This window comes from Gopherus flavomarginatus, chromosome 1 (assembly GCF_025201925.1).
Source record: "Gopherus flavomarginatus isolate rGopFla2 chromosome 1, rGopFla2.mat.asm, whole genome shotgun sequence".
NCBI classification, from domain to species: Eukaryota; Metazoa; Chordata; order Testudines; family Testudinidae; genus Gopherus; species Gopherus flavomarginatus.
Genome location: NC_066617.1, coordinates 42023015 through 42044232, shown reverse-complemented (window position 1 = coordinate 42044232; position 21218 = coordinate 42023015). Strand labels below are relative to the sequence as shown.

The following is a 21218-nucleotide window of genomic DNA, read 5'->3' as shown; positions in this document are numbered from 1 at the left end:
TGGCTTCCCTAGGGAAGTGCAGAGAAAGAAAGAAACCAACAGGACTCCACTGACCATCACATACAGTCCCCAGCTAAAACCCCTCCAATGCATCATCAGGGATCTACAACCCATCCTGGACAATGACCCCACACTTTCGCAGGCCTTGGGTGGCAGGCCAGTCCTAGCCCACAGACAACCTGCCAACCTGAAACATATTCTCACCAGTAAGTGCACACAGCACCATAGTAACTCTAGCTCAGGAACCAATCCATGCAACAAACCTCGATGCCAACTCTGCCCACATATCTACACCAGCGACACCATCACGGGACCTAACCAGATCAGCCACACCATCATTGGTTCATTCACCTGTATGTCCACCAATGTAATGTATGCCATCATGTGCCAGCAATGCCCCTCTGCTATGTACATCGGCCAAACTGGACAGTCTCTATGGAAAAGGATAAATGGACACAAATTAGATATTAGGAATGACAATATACAAAAACCTGTAGGAGAACACTTCAACCTCCCTGGCCACACTAGCAGATCTTAAGGTGGCCATGCTGCAGCAAAAAAAACCTCAGGACCAGACTTCAAAGAGAAACTGCTGAGCTTCAGTTCATCTACAAATTTGACACCATCAGCTCAGGATTAAACAAAGACTGTGAATGGCTTGCCAACTACAAAATCAGTTTCTCCTCCCTTGGCTTTTGCACCTCAACTGCTAGAACAGGGCCTCATCTTCCCTGATTGAACTAACCTCATTATCTCTAGCTTGCTTGCATATATATACCTGCCCCTGGAAATTTCCACTACGTGCATCTGACGAAGTGGGTATTCACCCACGAAATCTCATGCTCCAAAACGTCTGTTAGTCTATAAGGTGCCACAGGATTCTTTGCTGCTTTTACAGATCCAGACTAACACGGATACCCCTCTGATACAGAGCATTGTAGAGGACCTTTTATTCAACGAATCGCATCTCTTCAATTAGAAGACAGATGAGACCCAGCACTCCCTAAAGGACTCTAGAGCCACTTTAAGAGCTTTGGGTAGCTACATACCAGCACCCAAGAGGAAGTTGTACCACTCAACCACAATCAAAATGCCCTAAGGTACACAGACCCCGTCTGCCTATATTGACTGCCTAGTCATCCATGCAACACACCCATTTGTTGCTTAAGCAGTATTTCTGAGTGTCCTTCGAGAGTGATCAACCACTCTCTGTACACCCTGCCTATCTCCTTCGGGGGTGTCTACCAGCATGGAAAACCATAACAATGGACAAATGAGTCCTAGATATTATTCAGAGCAGGTGCATCCTAGAGTTTACAGCGATGTCTCCGTCTCACTTTCCACCTCAGTCCACACACGAAACACTGACGGGAGCTGTGGAGCTAATCCCAGACCCCTTTCAGGGAACAGGGTTCTACTTGAGCTATGTCTTAGTACCCAAAAAGAATGGAGGATGGAGACCAATATTTAATCTTGACACCCCAACCATTCAGTTTCCAAACCAAGGTTACACTTGGTCACGCTTGCAACAATCATTCCCTCCCCAGAAGAAGACATGTGGTTTACAACTCTCGATATGCAGGACGCCTACTTCCATATCGATATATACACCTGACACACAGAAGGTTCCTGAGGTTCAAGGTGAGACCTCGACATCTTTAATAGAGCATTCTCCCATTCGAACTTAACACTGCCCCACAAGTGTTCACAAAAGTTTTCTTGGTCATGGCAGCTCATCTCAAACATCTGAGTATCCTCGTTTTTCCCTACCTAGATGACTGGCTTATAGCAGCACAGTCCAAAGAAGAGGCCTAGGAATCAACATCACAGCTGCTTCTAGTCCTCTCCTCCCTGGGGGTTAGTTTCAACATCATATCCTTTTGACAGTCGCCTACCGACCGGTCACCCAGAATATGATTGCCGATAGTCTCAGCAGAAACTTTGCAACTGACCGTGAATGGGAATTGCATGACTTGGTAACCACTGACATCTTTGGTCGGTGGGGACCCCCTAGTGAGGGATCTTTTGGCTTCCCACAACACCACCAAATGCTCCCAATATTGTTAGGGGAGGAATTGAACTCACTCAAAGGGGGGTGCCCTATTCATCGATTGGTTGGACTGGATGAACTATGCCTTCCCCCGCTTACCTCTCCTACCATGAGTAATCCTCAAGATCAGGTGAGAGAAAACAACAACTATCTTGATCACTCTCTTCTGGTCTTGCCAATTCTGGCTCTCACTTCTCCTCTGCATGTCAAAGCACCCTCCATTCACACTTCGGATGTTCACAAAGCTACTGACTCAACACAACAGCAGACTCAAACACCCCAACCCACACACACTTCCATTGACAGCTTGGTTTTTGGATGGACACCTCCACTAGCACAGGAATGCTCTCTGGCAGTTCAAGATGTCCTTTCAAGGAGCAGGAAAGACTCCACAAGACACTTGTATCAAGCCAAATAGATGTGTTTTACTTCCTGGGCTGCACTACAGGGCCTTGTCCCTGAAACTGTGGGCATCCTGCTACTCTTGTAATATTTCTTCTATCTGAAGAACTTGGGACTTGCCCTCAGTTCCAGTGCTTTTCATCCCCCCGTGGATGGACATTCCATTTTTACCCACCTGTTAACTGTACAATTCTGGAAGGGCCTTCTGTGAAAATACCCTCTCTCAGCCTATTTCCCTCCAATGAGACATTAACCTAGTCTCCCTCGAACCCATGACCTCCTGCTTGCTGTCTCTCCTGTCCATGAAAGTCACTTTCCTTGTTGCTATTACATTGGCTAGGGGGGCTGGCGAACTGGGAGCCATGATGGCTAACCCCTCTTTCACCATTTTCCATAAAGACAAGGTCTCTTTATGCCTTCACCCCAAGTACCTATCCAAGATGGTTTCCCAATTCAGCTCTGTCAATCCATACACTTTCCTACCTTCTTCCCCAGCCCTCACACCTGCAATGAGGAATGGAGACTTGACTCATGATGTTCAGAGTCTTGGCTTTTTATCTTGAGCAGATAAAGCCATTTCGGAAATCTCCTAGGCTTTTTGTAACCATAGCAGAGAGAATGAAAGGGCAAGCCATTTCCACCCAGAGAATTTGCAAGTGAGTCTCAGGGTGCATTACACAATATCAATTATGAGGACGATCCCTACCTGAAGGGATTCAGGTCATTCCATGGGAGTGCAAGCATCAACCACAGCCACACTCCACAGCGTGCCCCTTGCAGACATATGCAAGATGGCCATGTGGCGTTCTGTACACACCTTTTCCACACGTTATGCTCTAGTGCAGTGGTTCTCAACCAGGGGTCCAGGGCCCCCTGGGGGCCACAAGCAGGTTTGGGGGGGCCTCTAAGCATGGCCAGCATTAAACTCACTAAGGCCTAAGGCAGAAAGCCGAAGCCCTGCTACACAGGACTGCAGCCTGGAGCCCTGAGCCCCAACACCTGGGGCTGAAGCTGAAGCTTGAGCAACTTAACTTCACAGTGCCCCCTGTGGCATGGTGCCCCAAGCAACTGTCCTGCTTGCTACCCCTTAACAGTTTTTGTGGCACAGGTGGGCTGTGGAGTTTTTATAGCATGATGGGTGGGCCTCAGAAAGAAAAAGGTTGAGAACCCTTGCTCTAGTGCATGATTCCGTATGGACTTTTTTTTTTTTTCCAGAGCAGCAGTCCTCTGTTCCACAGTCTCCTCACACCAGCCTACCACATAAGCACTGCTTTTTACTCCCCTTCAGTGGAATACAGTAGGGACTATCACTCAAAGAAGAAAATGAAGTGACTTACCAATAACTGGAGGGTCTTCGAGATATGTGTGTCCCTATCCATCCTCCAACAGATCTGCAGTAGAGCAGGAACTGGAGACACCAGTGGCTTGCTGTGCCCTTTATTGCCTCAGGTGAAACTACGAGGTGCTGCGGGTCACATGTGCGGACCACTGAACAGCACTACTTTCAAAAGCTCTGGCTCTGGGCACATGGTGCATGCGTGCACACAACCCTCAGTGGAATACAGATAGGGACCACTCATCTCAAATAACCTCCAGTTACAGGCAAGTAACTTCGTTATCTATGAATGTGCTGAACAATCTTGGAATGTCTCTTGTTTTTACACTGCATTGATGGAGTCAGAATAGGGGGCTACAGCCTCATAGCTCTGCTTCTGACTGCTAGGATAATTAGCCCCTGGGCATGAGCCATTGGGATTTCATGATATGAGTGCTTGCTGTCTACACAAAGGGGTTATTTAATTATGGTATGCAGATAAATTTCAGGCCTCTTCCTTCCTGTCTAAAAATTTGAACCATCACATTAAGTTACAAGTTTGATGTGAAGCAGAACACAAGAGTACCCCAGCGAAGGTTATGCATTCCATGCAGGTTTGCGTTATATACTAGTTCAACTTGAACTCCTCTTAGGTTACTGGCAGCTGAAGGCTGTGTCATATATCATACAGATGGCAATTTCCCCTAGATTTCCCTTCAGGTTTCTGATATAACCTCTGACCTAAATATTGCAAAGTATTAATGGTCTCTGTGAGACATAGGCAAACATGCATTTTTGTACATTTTCTAGTATTTTATTAATTTACAAGGAAAATCTAGAACTCATTTTTGGCGTTTTACTTCATTACACCAAATTATAACCCATGATGAGACACAGCACTTCACCAATTGTGTGTGTAGGTGTATATATGTGTGTACACATACACACACTCAGTTTGTATATCTACAATATTCAGAAGGGAGGGTAGCTATTAGAACAGTACAGTGATTTTATTGTTACTTGAATGCTGTTGTTTTAATATTAATATTTCAGTAACTGTCCAGAGGCATTAATCAGGATTGCACTCCATTGTGCTAGGCACCATACAAGAGGTATAAATGGTGTACAAGGCTGACCCAAAGTTTTGTGGGGCCTGTTCAGCTAACTCCCCTCCTATAACGAGGTCTGTCGCCTCTTAGAACCAATGACACCTTCCCTGTCTGCCTCCTGTCTTCTGGCTGTGACAATCTCCCTTACCTGTTAGTGAGATTCCACAGCCCCTAATACCTCTGCCTCCTGTAGTAGCTAAAAAAGCCAGAAGATGGGCCTGGAATAGACTCTTTCAAGCAGGAGTCATAGCTAATAAATTCACGGTTATAGTTAATAGCCTTCTAACGCTGGAATCAGACAAGCCCACAGCCACAGCTCTGATGCTCTGAGTTTTATGGGTCAGTTGTCTCTCTGGTGCTGTTACACCAGTAAAGACTTAAATTTTCCACTTGAGCTGTAGAAACAGAAGACTGGTCAAGGAATTTAAAGTATGTTAAGGCGTAGATGAAACAGGTCTTATTTGGATGAACTGGAGGTAACTGGTTTATTCTCTGAGTTTTTTAATTAAATATCATCTGTCTGTGGGATTGGATTGTCTATTTTTATGGAATGTAAAATGGCTTATAAGTAAATATTTGTGTTTTTGCTTTATCATCCAGATGTCTTACAAGCTGCTATTGTGTTATAATTAAAAACCTCTTCTAACTGAAAGCGAAATTGTCAATACCCAATTTTTTTTAAGTAATTTAAAACAGGGAACACTGATCTTAATCAGGTTTGCATTAGATATTTATATTGTGTTGTCTTTTTATTAGGTGCACAAGGAAGATAGACTGTGAAAGGGCTAATATGCCGAACCATTGGCTGTGGAGTCCAGATGGTGTATGCATGGCTATTACTAGTGCACATCCTCAAAATATGAGCCGCAAAGCCCCTGGCAAGGTATGAAAATTAGACTTTTTGCCTATTGTATGCTTAAAGTACACATATAATTGCTATCAGTGGCATATCAGAAAAGTACTTATCGATATATATTTGTTTGCCGTGGTGATTTGAAATAGTATTGAAAGAAGCCTACATCTATTCTTTTAGCTGCCATTTTTGCAGGCTGCAATTACAAAGTGGGGGGGGAGTTGTTTTGTTTTTTTAACTTTAGCTTGAAACAAAAGTGTCACATGCTGTTATGGTTGTCAAAATGCTTCTGTTTGAGTGAAGGCTATGTTTATCTGGATTATGGGGAATACTTTTTTTAAGCTGAAGATCATTGATTACACTTGTGTAGCTTTTGTTTATTTTTCAGTTTATGAAATGCACTTATCCAGTATGTTCTATAACCACATGTATGAAACGTTAAAATAATACACAACTCATTAATGGTTGTATGCCCTCTCAGTACCCACTTGCAGCTCACTTAGGCAAAAATTTGAGTCAACAGTTGAACCTTGGACCATGCTTTGAAATTCAGCTAGTGATTGGAACACAGGTATTGTCACATTGGGTCAGACTAGTGGGCCATCTAGTACAGTGTTCTGTCTCTGGGAGTGGCAGATACCAGATGCCTCAGAGGAAAGTACAAAAAGCTGCGCACTAAATCAGTATGATCCCAATTAGTTAGAGGTTAGCTTTTAAGCCCTGAAGCATGAGAGTTCATATCTGTTCCAGAACCCTTGCATTTTGTTTTAGTACTTATTGTTACAACTCTGGGTATTCCTCATCATTCATATAAATATCTAATCCCTTTTTGAATCCTGCTGAGGTCTTGAAAGTCGGGCTCTGATGGACCAGTGGAAACAAGCTGCTGAGTTGGGACCGCTGATAATACCTTGTCAATATCCCCAGATGTTCAGATCTGAAAACTGTTAGTGAAAGTGTCCCATTTGATCAGGACTGATATGGTGGAGAACAGTGAGAGCAAGAGAAGACACTCATGCCATGTTGACCTCTAGTAGACAAAAATCCATGACGTGAATTGTGCCTGAAGGTGAACAGAAATCCTCTGGACAACAGATGTATTCTCTGTGGGTAATACACTAGCAAGCAGGCAGATACATTCCACTCTAGCTGAGACTTCACAAGTGGTCTTTGACTCTAGCTCTATTCTGAAATGCCTTGTGATAGCCCAATCAAGAGGTAAGCAAGATGTGAGTGTCCATAGGGAACTGACCATTTTAATAAATCCATTGCTGGAGAATAATCTAAAAGAGAATAATCTGTCTGGAAAAAAGTCACAATCAAAACTGTGAAAAGAGCATGGAAATCACTACCCTCCATTTAATTTACTCTTTCCTGTGATACAACCAAGCTATCCATCCATCCATCCATTCACCACATTCACATATTCACCACAGAAATGCTGTATTTCCTAAAGTAAGCTGTCTCAGAGGGGAAAAAGAGGCTATCTAATTACTGACTGTAGTACCGGTAGCTGTGGAAAAAGGGGACTATGAGAAACTATAAAAACAGAACCAGTAATTAATACACCAGTGTCCTGGAGCATCAAAATCCATAAAAGCACCATCTTAATCAGTCCCCGTCTTAATCTGTGTCTGACCTTGCTCATTTTTGTTTGAGTGGTGCTTGTTTTTTGTGACATTTTTTTCTAAAGTAGAATTTGCCTTTGTGTTTACAGGTAGAACTGACTGTAAGTCCATTGCCAGAGTTAACTGAAAGTGACATGCTTTGGTGTCAGTTTGGTGAAACAACCAATATTGCAGAGTTGAGAGATGGGACTATTATTTGTGATCCTCCCACTACAATTCCTCACACTCCAAAAGGTCAAGGTAAGGACACTGTGCTGCCTCCCGTTTATTTTATGTGGGATGATCACTACCATTGTAATCCTCCATTATCTGTCATTTGCTTATAAGTTTTTTGTTTTTTTTTCCCAGTTCAACCCACTGGGCTGAATTTTTTTCTTGATCTCTTCCTAGTTTCAGCAAAAAACAGTGCAGTCATTTCCATGCATGAGGTTAGTGGAAAAATAGTTCAAAGTTAATTTTTTTCCAACTATTTTTTGAATAGCTCTAGCACTTCCAGTGTTTGCAGCAGGAACTTGAAATGAGGCAGACAGGATCAGGGATGTGCCTTTTCCTGTACTCATGAAAATCTGTCTAGATTTGACTGACTAATCAGTCTCCCCTCGCCCAAACTGGCATTTGCAGGTGTGCAGTAGAGCTTGTTCAGCACTTCTAAATTGTATGAATTTCCAAAGTGTGCCATCTGTTTCCCTGCACCACAGACCATCCTTTCTCATCTGGCAGCTCCCTGCCTTATTCACTACACACCTTACAAATTCTGTAGCAAACTAGATAGGGGTCCTGCGGGGGAAAAATAGTATGTGATGTAATTAAAGATGCTATCATAATTCTGCATCCTTGTTTGTATGCATTCAGTTTCCATGAGCAGTCATAGTTCTTCTAAAGTTTTCTAGTTATTGAGTGCTTGACTTCACAGCAGTGTTCCTCTTAACATCTATTCTTCATTGAGTGCTTGCTCATGTCAGTTCCATTCTGGGTGTTCACGTGACCACATGTGTGGCCGTTGCACGTTTTTGCCTTAGCAGTACCCGTAAGGCTGGCTGTGGCACCCTCTGGAATGCCGCACTCATGCCGTGGTATATCAGGCACCGCTGTTCCTACGCCCTCTCAGTTCCTTCTTACCTCCCGAGGTGATCAGAGTTTTGTTCTTGCTTAGCAAGAGCTAGCGGTTTCTCCTTTTGAACTTTGTGCCTTAGAGCCTTTGTATATAGTTTGCATACAGTAGTGTTAAGTAGTTGTTAAATGTGTGCTTGTTAGTAGTTAGGGTCCCAGTGGGGACTTCGCCCCAGGCGGGGCATGCCCCGGTCTCCTGGGTTTAAGTCCTGCTCGGACTGCCACAGGTCTATGCCTGAGAGTGACCCCCATAGCAGCTGCCTTAAGTGCTTGGGGGAGTCACAGGTTAGGGAGCAGTGCCGGATCTGCAAACACTTTTGGCCCCGCATCCAAAAGGAGCAGGATATCCACTTCAGGGCTCTCCTGATGTAAGCCAGGTGGAGAGTGGACTCCGAGCCATCCATGCAGGTCGCACCAAGCCCCTCGGCCTCCGTGCGCAGCGCACCGCTGGCAGCTGGCTCCTCTTGTCGCTGTTCACCTTCACCGGTGCCAAAGAAGAAGGCCAAGAAGTGCTTCCCAGCACCGAGCCTGAAGGCTCAGGGGTCACCTGCCAAGGGACCTGGGCCTGCCTGCCTGGCCACTGCGGAGCCATGTTAAAGGTCTACCACTGACTCCCGGAAGCAGAATGGGATCCACTCCCCTGCCTGCACCGTCATCATTACAGGGTTCCCAGGTGCAGAGAGCACACTCCACCTGCTCCAGTGACGACCTCAGTGCCACAGGACCTGACTAAGGCTTCCCAGGAGGGCAAGCCTGCCGTTAAGACCCCTTAGGGGACAAGGGAACACTGCCCGTCAATGGACAGAAGATGTCAATTTTCTCTGCTGTGTCGAGAATCCAGGGGCATGTCCCAGTTGCATCGTCAGACGCCCAGGCTGACATCCAGATACCCTCAGCGCTACTCACCAGCATGGGGTCGACGCTCCCCCTACTATTCACAGCACCACTCACTCTCTCACTGGTCATCCTCCAGGCGTTGGTCCCAATCACCAGCACAGTGGGAACATTCCCCGTCTTGGCACTGGTCTCCCCAGCACCAGCACCACTCTTCCCAGTACAGTCACCAGTCAATTATGCCTGGACAATGGTCACCAGTAGCCACGACCAGTAAGCAAACACAGGCATCGACAGCTCCTCCTTGGTTGCCAGAAGGTGGTTACTCCAGTATGGAGGGCACAGTTCAGCCCATCATCCAGGTCCCATCAGCATGAATGGGCACCAGACCTCGCTCCCTTGTCTGTGGCACTGCAGTTGCAGCACGGCCAGTGGCCAATGTGGTGGCCATTACCCACCCTCCTGCCCCTCCTCATAGCTCCAGTGTGGCCTTGTCAACATTGGTTCCGCATGCTGCATGCAGCCACCCCGTTGCAGCTACCTTTTCTGCTGGATCTGCTGTCCCACAGCCACAGCAACCTGCTGCACCTGAACCTGGCATCTCTGCACTTGATATCCTGGCTGTTGCGTGGCTGAGTATGGACAAACTGGAGTTCTCCTCTGGTATACAATGAGTCCTGCTGGGCAGCAGGAAACCTCCCACCGGGGCTATCTATGTGGCAAAGTGGAAGCTGTTCACATGTTGGGCCTTGGACTGACACATTCATGCAGAAAAGGCCCCGCTGCAGGACATCCTGGACTGTTTACTGCACCTTAAGTTCCAGGGCCTGTCACTATCTTTGATCAAGCTACACTTGGCAGCCATTTTGGCATTCCACCCTCCGTTTCAAGGCCAGTCGATCTTTGTCTATCCCATGATGGCGTGGTTTCTGAAAGATCTGGAGCACCTTTACCCGCATGTCTGGGACCCAGTCCCCCCCTTGGGACCTGAATCTTGTGCAGTCGAGGCTCTTGGCCCCCCCACCCCCTTCGAACCCTTGGCTTCCTGCTCCCTCCTGCTTCTCTCCTGGAGGGTCTCCTTCTTGGTCTCTGTAACTTCGGCCCGTAGGAGCTCCGCTATACAGTCTTCTATAAGGACAAGGTCCAGCTGCGGCCGCACCTGCTTTTCTGCCCAAGGTCATCTCCCAGTTCCACACTGGTCAAGACATTTGCTTACCAGTCCTTTGTCCAAAGTCTCGTGCTACGGATGAGGAGTGCAGACTGCATACCCTAGATATCAGACAGGTGCTGGCCTTCTACATTGATAGAATGAAGCCATTCCATAACTCAATGCAGTTTTTCCTTGCTGTCGCTGACAGGATGAAAGGTTCCCCAGTGTCAGCCCAGAGAATCTCTTCTTGGATCACGGCCTGCACCCACTACTGCTATCAGGTGGCAAAGGTGCCCCTGCCAGCAATCATGACAGCTTATTCAACTACGGCACAGGCAACAGCAGATTTCCTGGAGCAGGTGCTGGTCCAAGACATCTTTTGGGCCACCACTTGGTTGTCCATCCGCACATTTGCATCACACTATGCACTAACCCAGCAGGCTCAAGACATTGCTTGTTTTGGCAGAGCTGTGCTGCAAGACTGTGAACTCCAAGACCACCTCTGTTGATTCTGCTTGTGAGTCACCTAGAATGGAATTGACATGAGCAAGCACTCAAAGAAGGAAAAACAGTTACCTACCTTTTGTAACTGTTGTTCTTTGAGATGTTGCTCATGTTCATTCCATTACCCACCCTCCTGCCCCTCTGTCGGAGTTGTCGGCAAAAAAGAATTGAGGACGTAGGGCCGGCAGCATCTGATATACTACAACATAAGCGCAGCACTCCAAAGGGTGCCACAACCAGCCCTATGGGTGCCGCTAAGGCAAAAATCTCCGAACGGCTGCTCACGTGGGCTCGCGCAAACCTAGAATGGAAAGGAGATGAGCAACGCATCTCGAAAAACAAGTTATGAAAAGTAAGTAACCATCTTACATATTTTTCTATGTGTGATTTCTATTCTACATGCATAATGTTGCATTAATTATTACATAATAGTATATAACGTATTCAGATGCTGATACCCATGAATGTGGCTTTCTTGATATCTGGCACAACAAAATTTCAGTGTGCAAGCACACTGAAAGTCTTAGTGCTCAGCTGATGATAATTAGGTTTCGTTACAGAGAGAAGAGCAATGTAAATTAATTACCCTCTTTGAACAGAAGTATCAAGTTGCTGACAGATATGTTCAGGTATTTGGTATAATCTAAGTACAAAGAATAACATAATACTTCATTATTTAGTAGCCAGTCCACTTTTTCTATATCTTCTGTAATGCAGAATATGTGAAGAGACTTAAGTCCTTGACCATGTTGATAAAGTTGATGTAGTTTGACTCCATTCAGCACATAAATTAATATGGGAAGCCTATCAGGAGAAGCATCAGAATAATCAAAGCATCTAGAAATAATAGAGGCCTCTGAATTTCTCACAAACAAATCCATCTGAGAGAGCCTTCAAAACCACTATGAAAATGTTCAAAACCCTCACAAGCACCACAGCAGAAGGCAAACTGTAACCACCAATGGCAACAGAATGATTGCTGTTAGAACATGACAAAAATCCAGACACAACCATTTAGTCTTGAGAAGCTCCACCAAGTTGAAGTCATCCAGACTACTTTTAGTTATGAAAAATTCCAAAGAGACTAGGATACATTCCAAATTGAAGGACACCTATTTGCAGATCTCATTTTAAGTTGTCCCTGCAGTACGAGTTGGATACAAACCGAACTGAAATTTTCCACCAAACCAGTGGTAGGCAAAGTGATTTTACAGTCAATCTGCCATCACCCTTTCAAGAAATTATTTGAGGAAAGCACAGTTTGCAATTGCTCAATAGCTTGTGAAATAGCTTGTCACAGGAGTTTAATGGTTTCCGCAAGAGGAATTGTAAATATCCTCATTGGAGAGAGGTTTTCCATTCTTAGTTAAGTAATGATCCGGATTAGAAATACATTCATGGGGAAGTTATTTACAACAAGCCAAAGGTCCAAAGTCTTAGTTTAATACTTCAGGCATTACTGTGCTTTTTGAATAACTTGTACAAGGTTGACTTGTTCTAATTCATATGAGTTTATAGAGTTTTTGATGCACAAATAGTACAATCAATTTTACAGGAAGAAATATCCATACTTTAAGAAAATATTTTCTTAAAAATAACTATCAATTTTTTTCTTCTGTATTCAATTCTCATTTTCCTATTACCTCAGTTTTCATCATTCTAGTACCTTCTTAAGGCATTTCCATACTATAATACTATTCTGTAATGTTGCTTACTTACCGTTTCTCTTTATGCATCCCATCCTATGTCTTTGCACCATCAGTTCCTGAAAATTTAGTAAACGTTAAGAACAAATAAAATTAGTTATGATGAGTGTGATAATTTTAACCTTGTGATTCCAGTTAGGTGTTTGTTTTACATCTTGAACAAATAATAAAAACATCATTGCACCATTCTACACAAGAGCTAAAGTGTTCAATAACTTACTTTCTTTTTTTGATAGATCATGTTTCAGTTTCACTAATATTAACCTTTGGAGAGGAAAAGATGTTTTTTGCCTCAGCTACGTATCCTTTCTATGACTGTGAAGAAGCAATGAATCTTTCTGAAAATCTGCCGTGAGTATTTTATCTTCTTAACTTGAGTTGTTGCATCATGCTGTGTGTGTGTTCAGGTAACTGAACTGTATAGTTAAGCAGAGCCGGCTCCAGGCCCCAGCGCCCCAAGTGCATGCTTGGGGCGGCATGCCGTGGGAGGCGCTCTGCCGGTTGCCGAGAGGGCGGCAGGAGGCTCCAGTGGACCTCCCGCAGGCGTGCCTGCGGAGGGTCCGCTGGTCCCGCTGCTCCGGTGGAGCATCCGCAGGCACGCCTGCGGGAGGTCCATCGGAGCCGCAGGACCGGCGAGCGGCAGAGCGCCCCCCTCGGCGTGCCGCCATGCTTGGAGCGGCGAAATTGCTGGAGCTGGCCCTGTAGTTAAGGCAGCTGACTCCTTCTATAGTAAACCACCTGGCACAGTCAGCATTCCCTGATAAGTCCTGTTGGCATCCAACTTGCAGATCGAACTCTCAAACTATAGACTCAGACGTCTAAATTATCTGATTTGCAAGCACAAACTTGACGTATCTGGGAATCTAGGGCTTTCAGACCCAAAGTTCCTATGGGCCATATTGTGGCTTTTTCATGCATGCTGCTGTTCAGGCGAAGCAAGTTACCAGACTAGGTTCTTTAAATATTCTCACTATGAAATTGTGAACTCAGCATAGTAAGGATTTTGTAGCAAATTGTTCTACTTTGTATGACTAAAAATGGAGTTTGGGTTTTTTTTGTTTTTTTGTTTTTGTTTTTTTTTTGAATAATGAAATTTGAATGTTTAGGACAAAAAAAAAAACCCACCAAGAAGTCTTGTCATGACCCATCACATTCTGTTTGTAGATGCTCCTCCTGTGCAAGCAGTAGATGGAATTGCCAGTGGGACTGGAAGAAACATTTCTGTGAAGACGCATCTTTGGAAGAGGATGTGATTACACAAAATATGGTAAAAATTTAAAATTAGAATAAACAGGTTTTATTTGAACACTTGCATATTTTCTTTAGCATTGCTACTAGATCAGTTGGTTGGACTCACATTTTAAATAAAAATCAGGATTCTGAAGTTAACCAGAAATACAATGTTTTGTGACTTTAAGTAGGGGTGGGAATGCAGAGGTGTGATTAGGGAGGGGAAGCAAGATAGAATAATTTCTTAGGGGATATTTTTTGTTCATTTTACTGGTTTGTTTTAATGGGAGGAATAAGTTTCAGGGCTGGGAAAGATAATCATCTGCAGCTTTGGCATATGCTGTAGTTATTTTTAGTGTGTCTAATTTGAAAGGGTGTAATCAAATCTGTCATTTTATTTTAAGCATGGAGTTCTTCACAACAAGAATGCCATTGTCCAAAGGCTGTTGCGATTTGTTGTGATGGAAGATTTTTATTTTAAATGTTTATCGCCCTAGGAGGAAGATTGCCCACAGTTTCTAAATCCCAACCCTCAAATAATACCAATGGAGTTCCCAACAATAGTTCATTTTGAAGGAAAGAATCTAGAGAATTATCAGGTAAATGAATTAATTCCAAGTAGTCATTTGACTTACAGTTTAATTTCAGAGTTCATCCTAAATTCCTAAGACATTAGTCTGTGTTTCCTCTGAGTAATGTTACTGCTTTCAAACCCCTCCCATTTAAAATGTGTGTGTAACTATTAATTATTGTAGGCTGCCCATAAATGAGTAACCCTTGCACTGCCAGGATAATTTTTTTTTTTTCCTCTGTGTTTGCTTTCAGAAATCAAGAGTGAACTCCTGACTTCACTGAAGTTAATAGCAAAGCTCATCTTGTCTTCAGTGAAGTTAGAATTTGATCTTGAGCATTTAAATTGTATTAATAAGTAAGGCTGTCAGCTATTTGCAGTTAACTCAAGCAATTAATGCAAAACAAATTAACTAGATTAAAAAAATTAGACACGATTAATCAGTTTTAATTGCATTGTTAAATACTAATTGAATAACAATTTAAATTTATAAATATTTTTGGATGTTTTCCTACATTTTCAAGTATATGTATATCAGTTACAACACAGAATACAATGTGTACAGTGTAAAAAAGTTAGAAGAAATAGTATTTTTAATTCCCCTCAGATAAGTACTGTAGTGCAACCTCTTTATTGTGAAAGTGCAATTTTACAAATGTAGCATTTTTTTTTACATAACTGCACTCATAAAACAAAACAAAGTAAAGCTTTAGAGCCTATAAGTCCACTCAGTCCTACTTTTTGTTCAGTTCTTCACTAAGAGAAAAAGTTCATTTACATTTACGGGAGAGAATGCTGACAGCTTCTTATTTACAATATCACCTTAAAGTGAGAACAAGCATTCGCATGGCACTGTTGTAAATATCTTGTAACACTGGGTATGTGGCAGATATGCTAAACTTTTGTACGGCTCTTTATGCTCTTTCTTAATCTTTTTTACAGTGCAAATATTTGTAATAAAAAATAATAATTAGGTCTGCCAATTGCAGTTAATGCATACGATTAACTCAGACCAAATTAACATACATTTGTAATGAGCGTTAATCATGCACCAGGGCCCCATGCTCAGGGAGGCTACACAGTGTGCCTCCGGAGAAGGTGTGCCTCTCCTCCTGCTGCCATGCTCCACTGCAGCTCCCGCCTCTTCCCCCTGCCCCTCCTCCCCAGATGGATCCACTCCTAGCCAAGCTGCTCCAGATTGGGAACCTGCCTCCTGTCTGCTGCACAGAATGTGGATGGGAGGGCTGATATCAGGGTGTCCTCCTACCCATGTGACAGATCACCACTGAGATGGGGTCAGGGAACAGGGGGAGCCTGTCTGCTGCTGGCTCAGGTATGAGTGCTGCTGACAGCTGCTGCTACTCGCTGAAAAATATTCAGGCTCCCAAGTGCTCTGCTTAGTCAGTGCGTCCCCAACACACGCGCACTCTCACTCTCTCTCTCCCCCCTCCTCCCCCCCTCACACACGTCCCCCAACATCACAAATATTTAAATAAATCGTATTCTCTTATTGATTCCGTGTGATTAAAACTACAGATAATCATGTCTATTTTTTTGATCTCATGATAAATCACGATTTTTTTTATTGTTTGACAGCCCTATTAAGAAGAAAAACTTACAAATTTATTTTGCCTCAAGAATATCTGTATTACATTATTGATGAGCAAGCTTAACAATTGTTATGTAAGAGGAGACCATGACTCTTTCACTCAGGATACCCATCTTGGGGAGGGAACCCCAGTTACTAGGAAAAGCCAGATTATAGTAATGTGGGATTTGAGTATTAATAATATAGATAGTTGGATTTATGATGAGCAAGAGAACCGCATGGTAAATTGCCTGGTGATTGCTAAGGCTGCAGATCTCATGAGATAGCTAGACAGATTTATGTGCAATGCCTGGCCGGGGGGAAGAGCTGGTGATTGTGGTACCTGTAGGTACCCATGCCATAGGGAAAGGTAGGAGAGATGTCCTGGAGACCAAATATATGCTGCTAGGTAAGAAATTCAAGTCCAGCACCTCCATGGTAGAATTCTCTGAAATGATCCCAGTTCCACACACAGGGCCAGTAAGAGAGGCAGAACTGCAGGGTCTCCATGCGTGGATGAGATGGTGGTTTGGGGGAGAGGTTTTAGATTTATTAGGAACTGGTGAACCTTTTGGGAAAGGAGGAGTCTATACAGGTGGGCTCCACCTAAGCCGAAATGGACTGCTGTAAAATTAAAACATTTATAGAGGATTTTTTAAACTAGGCCAGAGGAAAGCCTCATAATGACACTATATATAAATCCATAGTTCGACCATACTTTGAATGTTGTGTGCAGTTCTGTTCACCCATCTCAAAAAAGATATATTGGTGTTAGAAAAGGTACAGAGAAGTGCAACAAAAGTGATGCGGGGTATGGAACAGCTTCCATGTGAGGAGAGATTAACAAGACTGGGACTGTTCAGTTTAGAAAAGAGGCGACTAAGGAATGAGGGGGGCATATTTGGGGTCTATAAAAACATGAATAGTGTGGACACGGTGAACAGGGAAATGTTATTTACCCCTTTTATATAACAGAAGGATCTAGACTTTTTTAAATTGTGCACTGATTTATAACTCTACATATAAATGGTCTTGGAATATAAATATGTGCACCAAGCATCCATTCGGCTAGTAATTTCCAAAGTACTAGTACTCTAAAAGTTAAGCCCCAAAGGTTAAGCAAGGACCAAAAACAGCAGAATTATTTATTCCTACTGAGTGAAGTAGGAATGAAGCTTGTTGAAGGGTAAACTTTATTCACTAAAAGTTCAGTTACTAAATAGGGATCATATTCTACAGTGATCTTGGTGTAAACCTCCCACTGATGTCAGGATGGATCAAGGGTAGTGTATGGTCTTAGATTTGTAGACATGGCCTACAGATCATAATCTGGCCACGTGTGCAGAATGAGTTTGATACCCCTGCCATAGGGGGGGGCTTGGAATGATGAAAATTTCAGTGTTGGGGACCTGGCAACTACCAGAACTTTTTAAACCTTTTTCTTGTTGGTTGGTTAGTACCACAATGTATATCCATTATGTTTCTCCTGGCTTGCCTATTTGAGGTCTCTCTGCAGTGACAAATGACAGGTCCCCCAAGGGACTTTTTTGTGGTATTTTAAGGTGCCAGCCATCATAGTGAGTTTTAATATCTCCATCAAAAACAAGAATGAAAGAGAGGTGCGTTCAGAAGATCTGGGATCTCTTTAGTTCTTATGGCTGATGCCTGTATCTCCCAGTGAGTGAGGAGAGAGGATAGTTTTGAAAATGCTGTTCATGATTATTGTAATAGGCTGGGGATGGATGAATCACACCCCATAAGATTTCTATTTTGGATTCTTATCTGTACCAAACAAGTTCTTGACCTGGGGACAAATGCATCTCACTAAATGGAGCTCTTGGTGGAGGCATTTGTTCGAGAGCAAACAGTGGATCTTTAGGTTGCTTTAAATAGAGGAAACTGCTGTTTTTCTGTCTCTCCCTTTGAAAAAATTCAGTAGAATGTTAAAGTAAATCCAAGCTATTACAGTATCTAAGGGGAAAGCTGCTACCAGAACAAGCAGCTCAGAGAGGCACTGAATTGGAAGTTGAATGCTGGTCAGTTCTTCTGTTTTTAAATTCTAAGAGAAAATTTAATCTGAGTCCTCAAAAGCCAGGCAGGTTTTCACAATATGAAGAACTGAAGTCCCAGCCTTCAAGGTGTGCTAGATAAATTGAACTGTATGTGAAGGCTGTTTTTCCACATCAGAATCTTGGATACAATGTTCTCCTGTCTGGATGTGCCATCCTCTGCTATAAACATGCGTATGTAAAGCACTGGTCAGTGTGTGTTGTCCTATGTACCCAATTCACAGAGGAGTCGAGTCTCTGATGGCCCTCAGGCAGCTTGGTTGTTTACATCAAACTGTAGAGATGCATTTTAGTTCTGGAGGTGCCTAGTTCAGTCCTTTGTGTCAGTCATCGCACATATGTAAACATACACCCCTTGGGTGGTTCTATCAAGAATGTGAGAGGCTGAAATACAGCTTCAGCAACATTATATGAAGATTATTGAAAAAAATATTGTAGTATAAAGTGGAGATGAGTAAGGAGTTAGGCAATATTTCTTCAGAAAGAAGACCTCTGACAAACTTTAGAAATTGGATGATTATAAAAACCTCGTACAACTTCGAATGAGACAATCCTTTTTGTGTGTTGGGGCTGGGGGAGTGGTGAATGGTGTCTGAGGTGAAAGGGTGGTTTTTAGAACTAGTCAGGAAATTATTTTTGTTTTCCTCAAAATTTCCTGTAGTGAAATATTTGAGGAAATATTTTTGAGTTGGAATATTCTTCAGAAGATTCTAGTGGGGTTTGTTTTTGTTTTTTGTTTAAAAAAAAATAGTCAGTGGAATGCAGACACTTTTAATGAAAACTTATTTGATCAAAAATCAAATTTTGCATTAAAAACCCCCCCAATTTTAACAGAAAAATTTAGACCACCCTAGAGGCCTTGTCTTCATGGCTTTAATGTTTAAATGCATTGGTCAGGACGCCTTGTTTTTAGTTTCTGTAAATCTTGTTAGCTATAGTGAAGACATTTTGACCTATTAGCAGTGAAGTCCTGGGACATTCTCCTGCTGCCCACTGCCTTTGTTTGCTTGTTTGTTTGTTTAAAGCTTCAGGGGAAGCCTTTTTGGAGCTTGATAGCCCATTTTCCTCCTTAGTACCCCATAAGATCTTATTATGTGGAGGAAAAGGTCCTTCTCCCTTAATAATATTATGCTCTTGGGATTTGCAGTGGAGAGCATTGCCTCCTGTGTCTGTCCTCACGCCCAGCCCTTGCATGAATCTTTTGGTGGATGAAAGACTGTCCTCTCCCCATTTTTGTCATGGATAAAGGAGGACAGGAAGATAAAACTATTGCTGCCTCTTGCTACTGCTATTAGTTACATAAGCCTTGTGTTCCCCAGGGAGAGCTATCACTCCTGCTTTTGAGCCACAGTTACATATAAAGCAGAACCTCCTCCCAGTGCATCGTGAAGATCCTGATTTAAAGGAGGAGCAGGCCATTGAATAAGGTCTCAAAATCCTCTTAAGGCATCAAAAGTGAGGGAGGGCTGTTCCCTGCTGAAGCAAAGGGAGTAGTGAAACATTCTGGTTTTACACAAAGCTAGCAAAGGTTGGCTCCAGCTTCACTTGGAATTCTCAGGTCAGGTTCATGTAGTCCCATGATCACCACCTGCCTGCTTTGGTTCATAAACCTCCCATGAGTCTAGAGAATGAGACTCACACAGCTCAGTTCACAATGCGGCTGATGTGGGAAGGCATACGCTAGATAACTTTGAATTTTGTTCTTACCTGCTGAAAATGAGTGCTAGACATTCTCCTACTTTATTTTTGCTGATCTGAGGCTTGGCCTTTAAATGGATGTTGGAGAGGCAAAGCTGGAGCAAGTAACAGATGATATTAATGCTATCTTTAGCTTTTGTTTTCAGGTGATGATTTAATTGGTTAGCTTTCTACATCTGGTCTTATGCCTATCAGCACAGAGCAGTATATTGCTTATTTACATTTTATTAAGCTCAGTGGTACTGTAAAAATTCTAAGCTGAACATTTCTGTTATATAGGGTAGCTCTTTTAAGATTGGAAATGACCAGTTTGAATTTGAGGCTCCTGTTGACACATCAGATGATGGAACTTACTCATTCCAAAGCAAAGAGGTAAATGTAAAAAAAAAAAATTTGTTTAAAAAATATACATCATTTTTTGTCCTGTTGTAATACAGAGTATGCGTGTGCATGCGCATGGCTGTCCCTCAAAGGAGATAAACCCTAATTACGGACCTGTAATGGCGATTCTTCTCCTTTGCCCAAAGGCAAAAGCTTACAGCTTTTGGAATCATAGTTCCTTAATTCCCTAGTCTTTTTTTTTTCTTCATGATAGCCTTGATTTTAGTATGTATGCAGCTCATGCATTCATTAAACTGGGCTTATGGAAAGTCTGGGCCATATGTTTTTGATTCAGCCTAGTCAGACTGATCGAATATTGGACTAAGAGACAAGACTCCTGAGTTCTTCCCTGCTGTTGACTCATTGACCTTTCTGTGATTTAGTTTCTCAGTCTGTAAAAAATTTCACCGTTCACTGGTATTAAGTGCACTCAGTGTCCGGGTGCCTTTTCAGAAAAGAGAAAATGTATACAAAGTTCTATTATTCTGTTTACCAGGTTATAAATTAGGTTTATAGATTTTTATCCTGTTCAGGACAAAGCCTGAGTAAATAAGCTGAAGGCCTAGTAGCTCACCTCACAAGATTTTTTTTTTTATTTTATTTTTGTTGAGGATTGATTAATGTCTATGCAGCTGTTGCATTGATTTATATGATAAATGTTTTCTTTGTCTGCCCTGCTTTGAGTCCTCATATTATGACCATCTTCTTTTAAATACAAGAACTATGATGTGTTTCAGAGCCTCTGAATGCTAATCCTTGTTTAGCCAGAGTGTGTGTAATTAGGGAAAGGGAGGGCGCTACTCTGTTGAAGAAACATCAGACCTTTCCTTAGCACATTGAGCGATTATGTTATATTGTCAGTAATAAATCCTGCTGGTTTGGGAAGGAAGAGTTTAGCAAGTCCAGAGATGTCAATTTCAAGCAGTCACTGAAACTCTCTAAATACAATATGCTAGCTACTTGGATACTTACCACTAAATATAAATCAGATCATGAAAATTGATGATCCAATGTCAATTC

The 21218-nt window shown here is 42.8% G+C and overlaps 1 protein-coding gene across 5 annotated transcripts in view; it reads left to right on the top strand.

Annotated features, from left to right (window-relative positions):
- PLXNB2 (plexin B2) overlaps nucleotides 1–21218 on the top strand; it is a 344581-nt gene that overhangs the window by 259836 nt on the left and 63527 nt on the right. For all 5 annotated transcript variants that reach the window (XM_050936011.1, XM_050936012.1, XM_050936008.1 and 2 more), the window contains 6 exons: nucleotides 5633–5759; nucleotides 7447–7597; nucleotides 12898–13012; nucleotides 13826–13928; nucleotides 14389–14490; nucleotides 20097–20189. In XM_050936011.1, the coding sequence (XP_050791968.1) occupies nucleotides 5633–5759; nucleotides 7447–7597; nucleotides 12898–13012; nucleotides 13826–13928; nucleotides 14389–14490; nucleotides 20097–20189 (691 nt within the window). The remainder of the gene's footprint in view (nucleotides 1–5632; nucleotides 5760–7446; nucleotides 7598–12897; nucleotides 13013–13825; nucleotides 13929–14388; nucleotides 14491–20096; nucleotides 20190–21218) is intronic.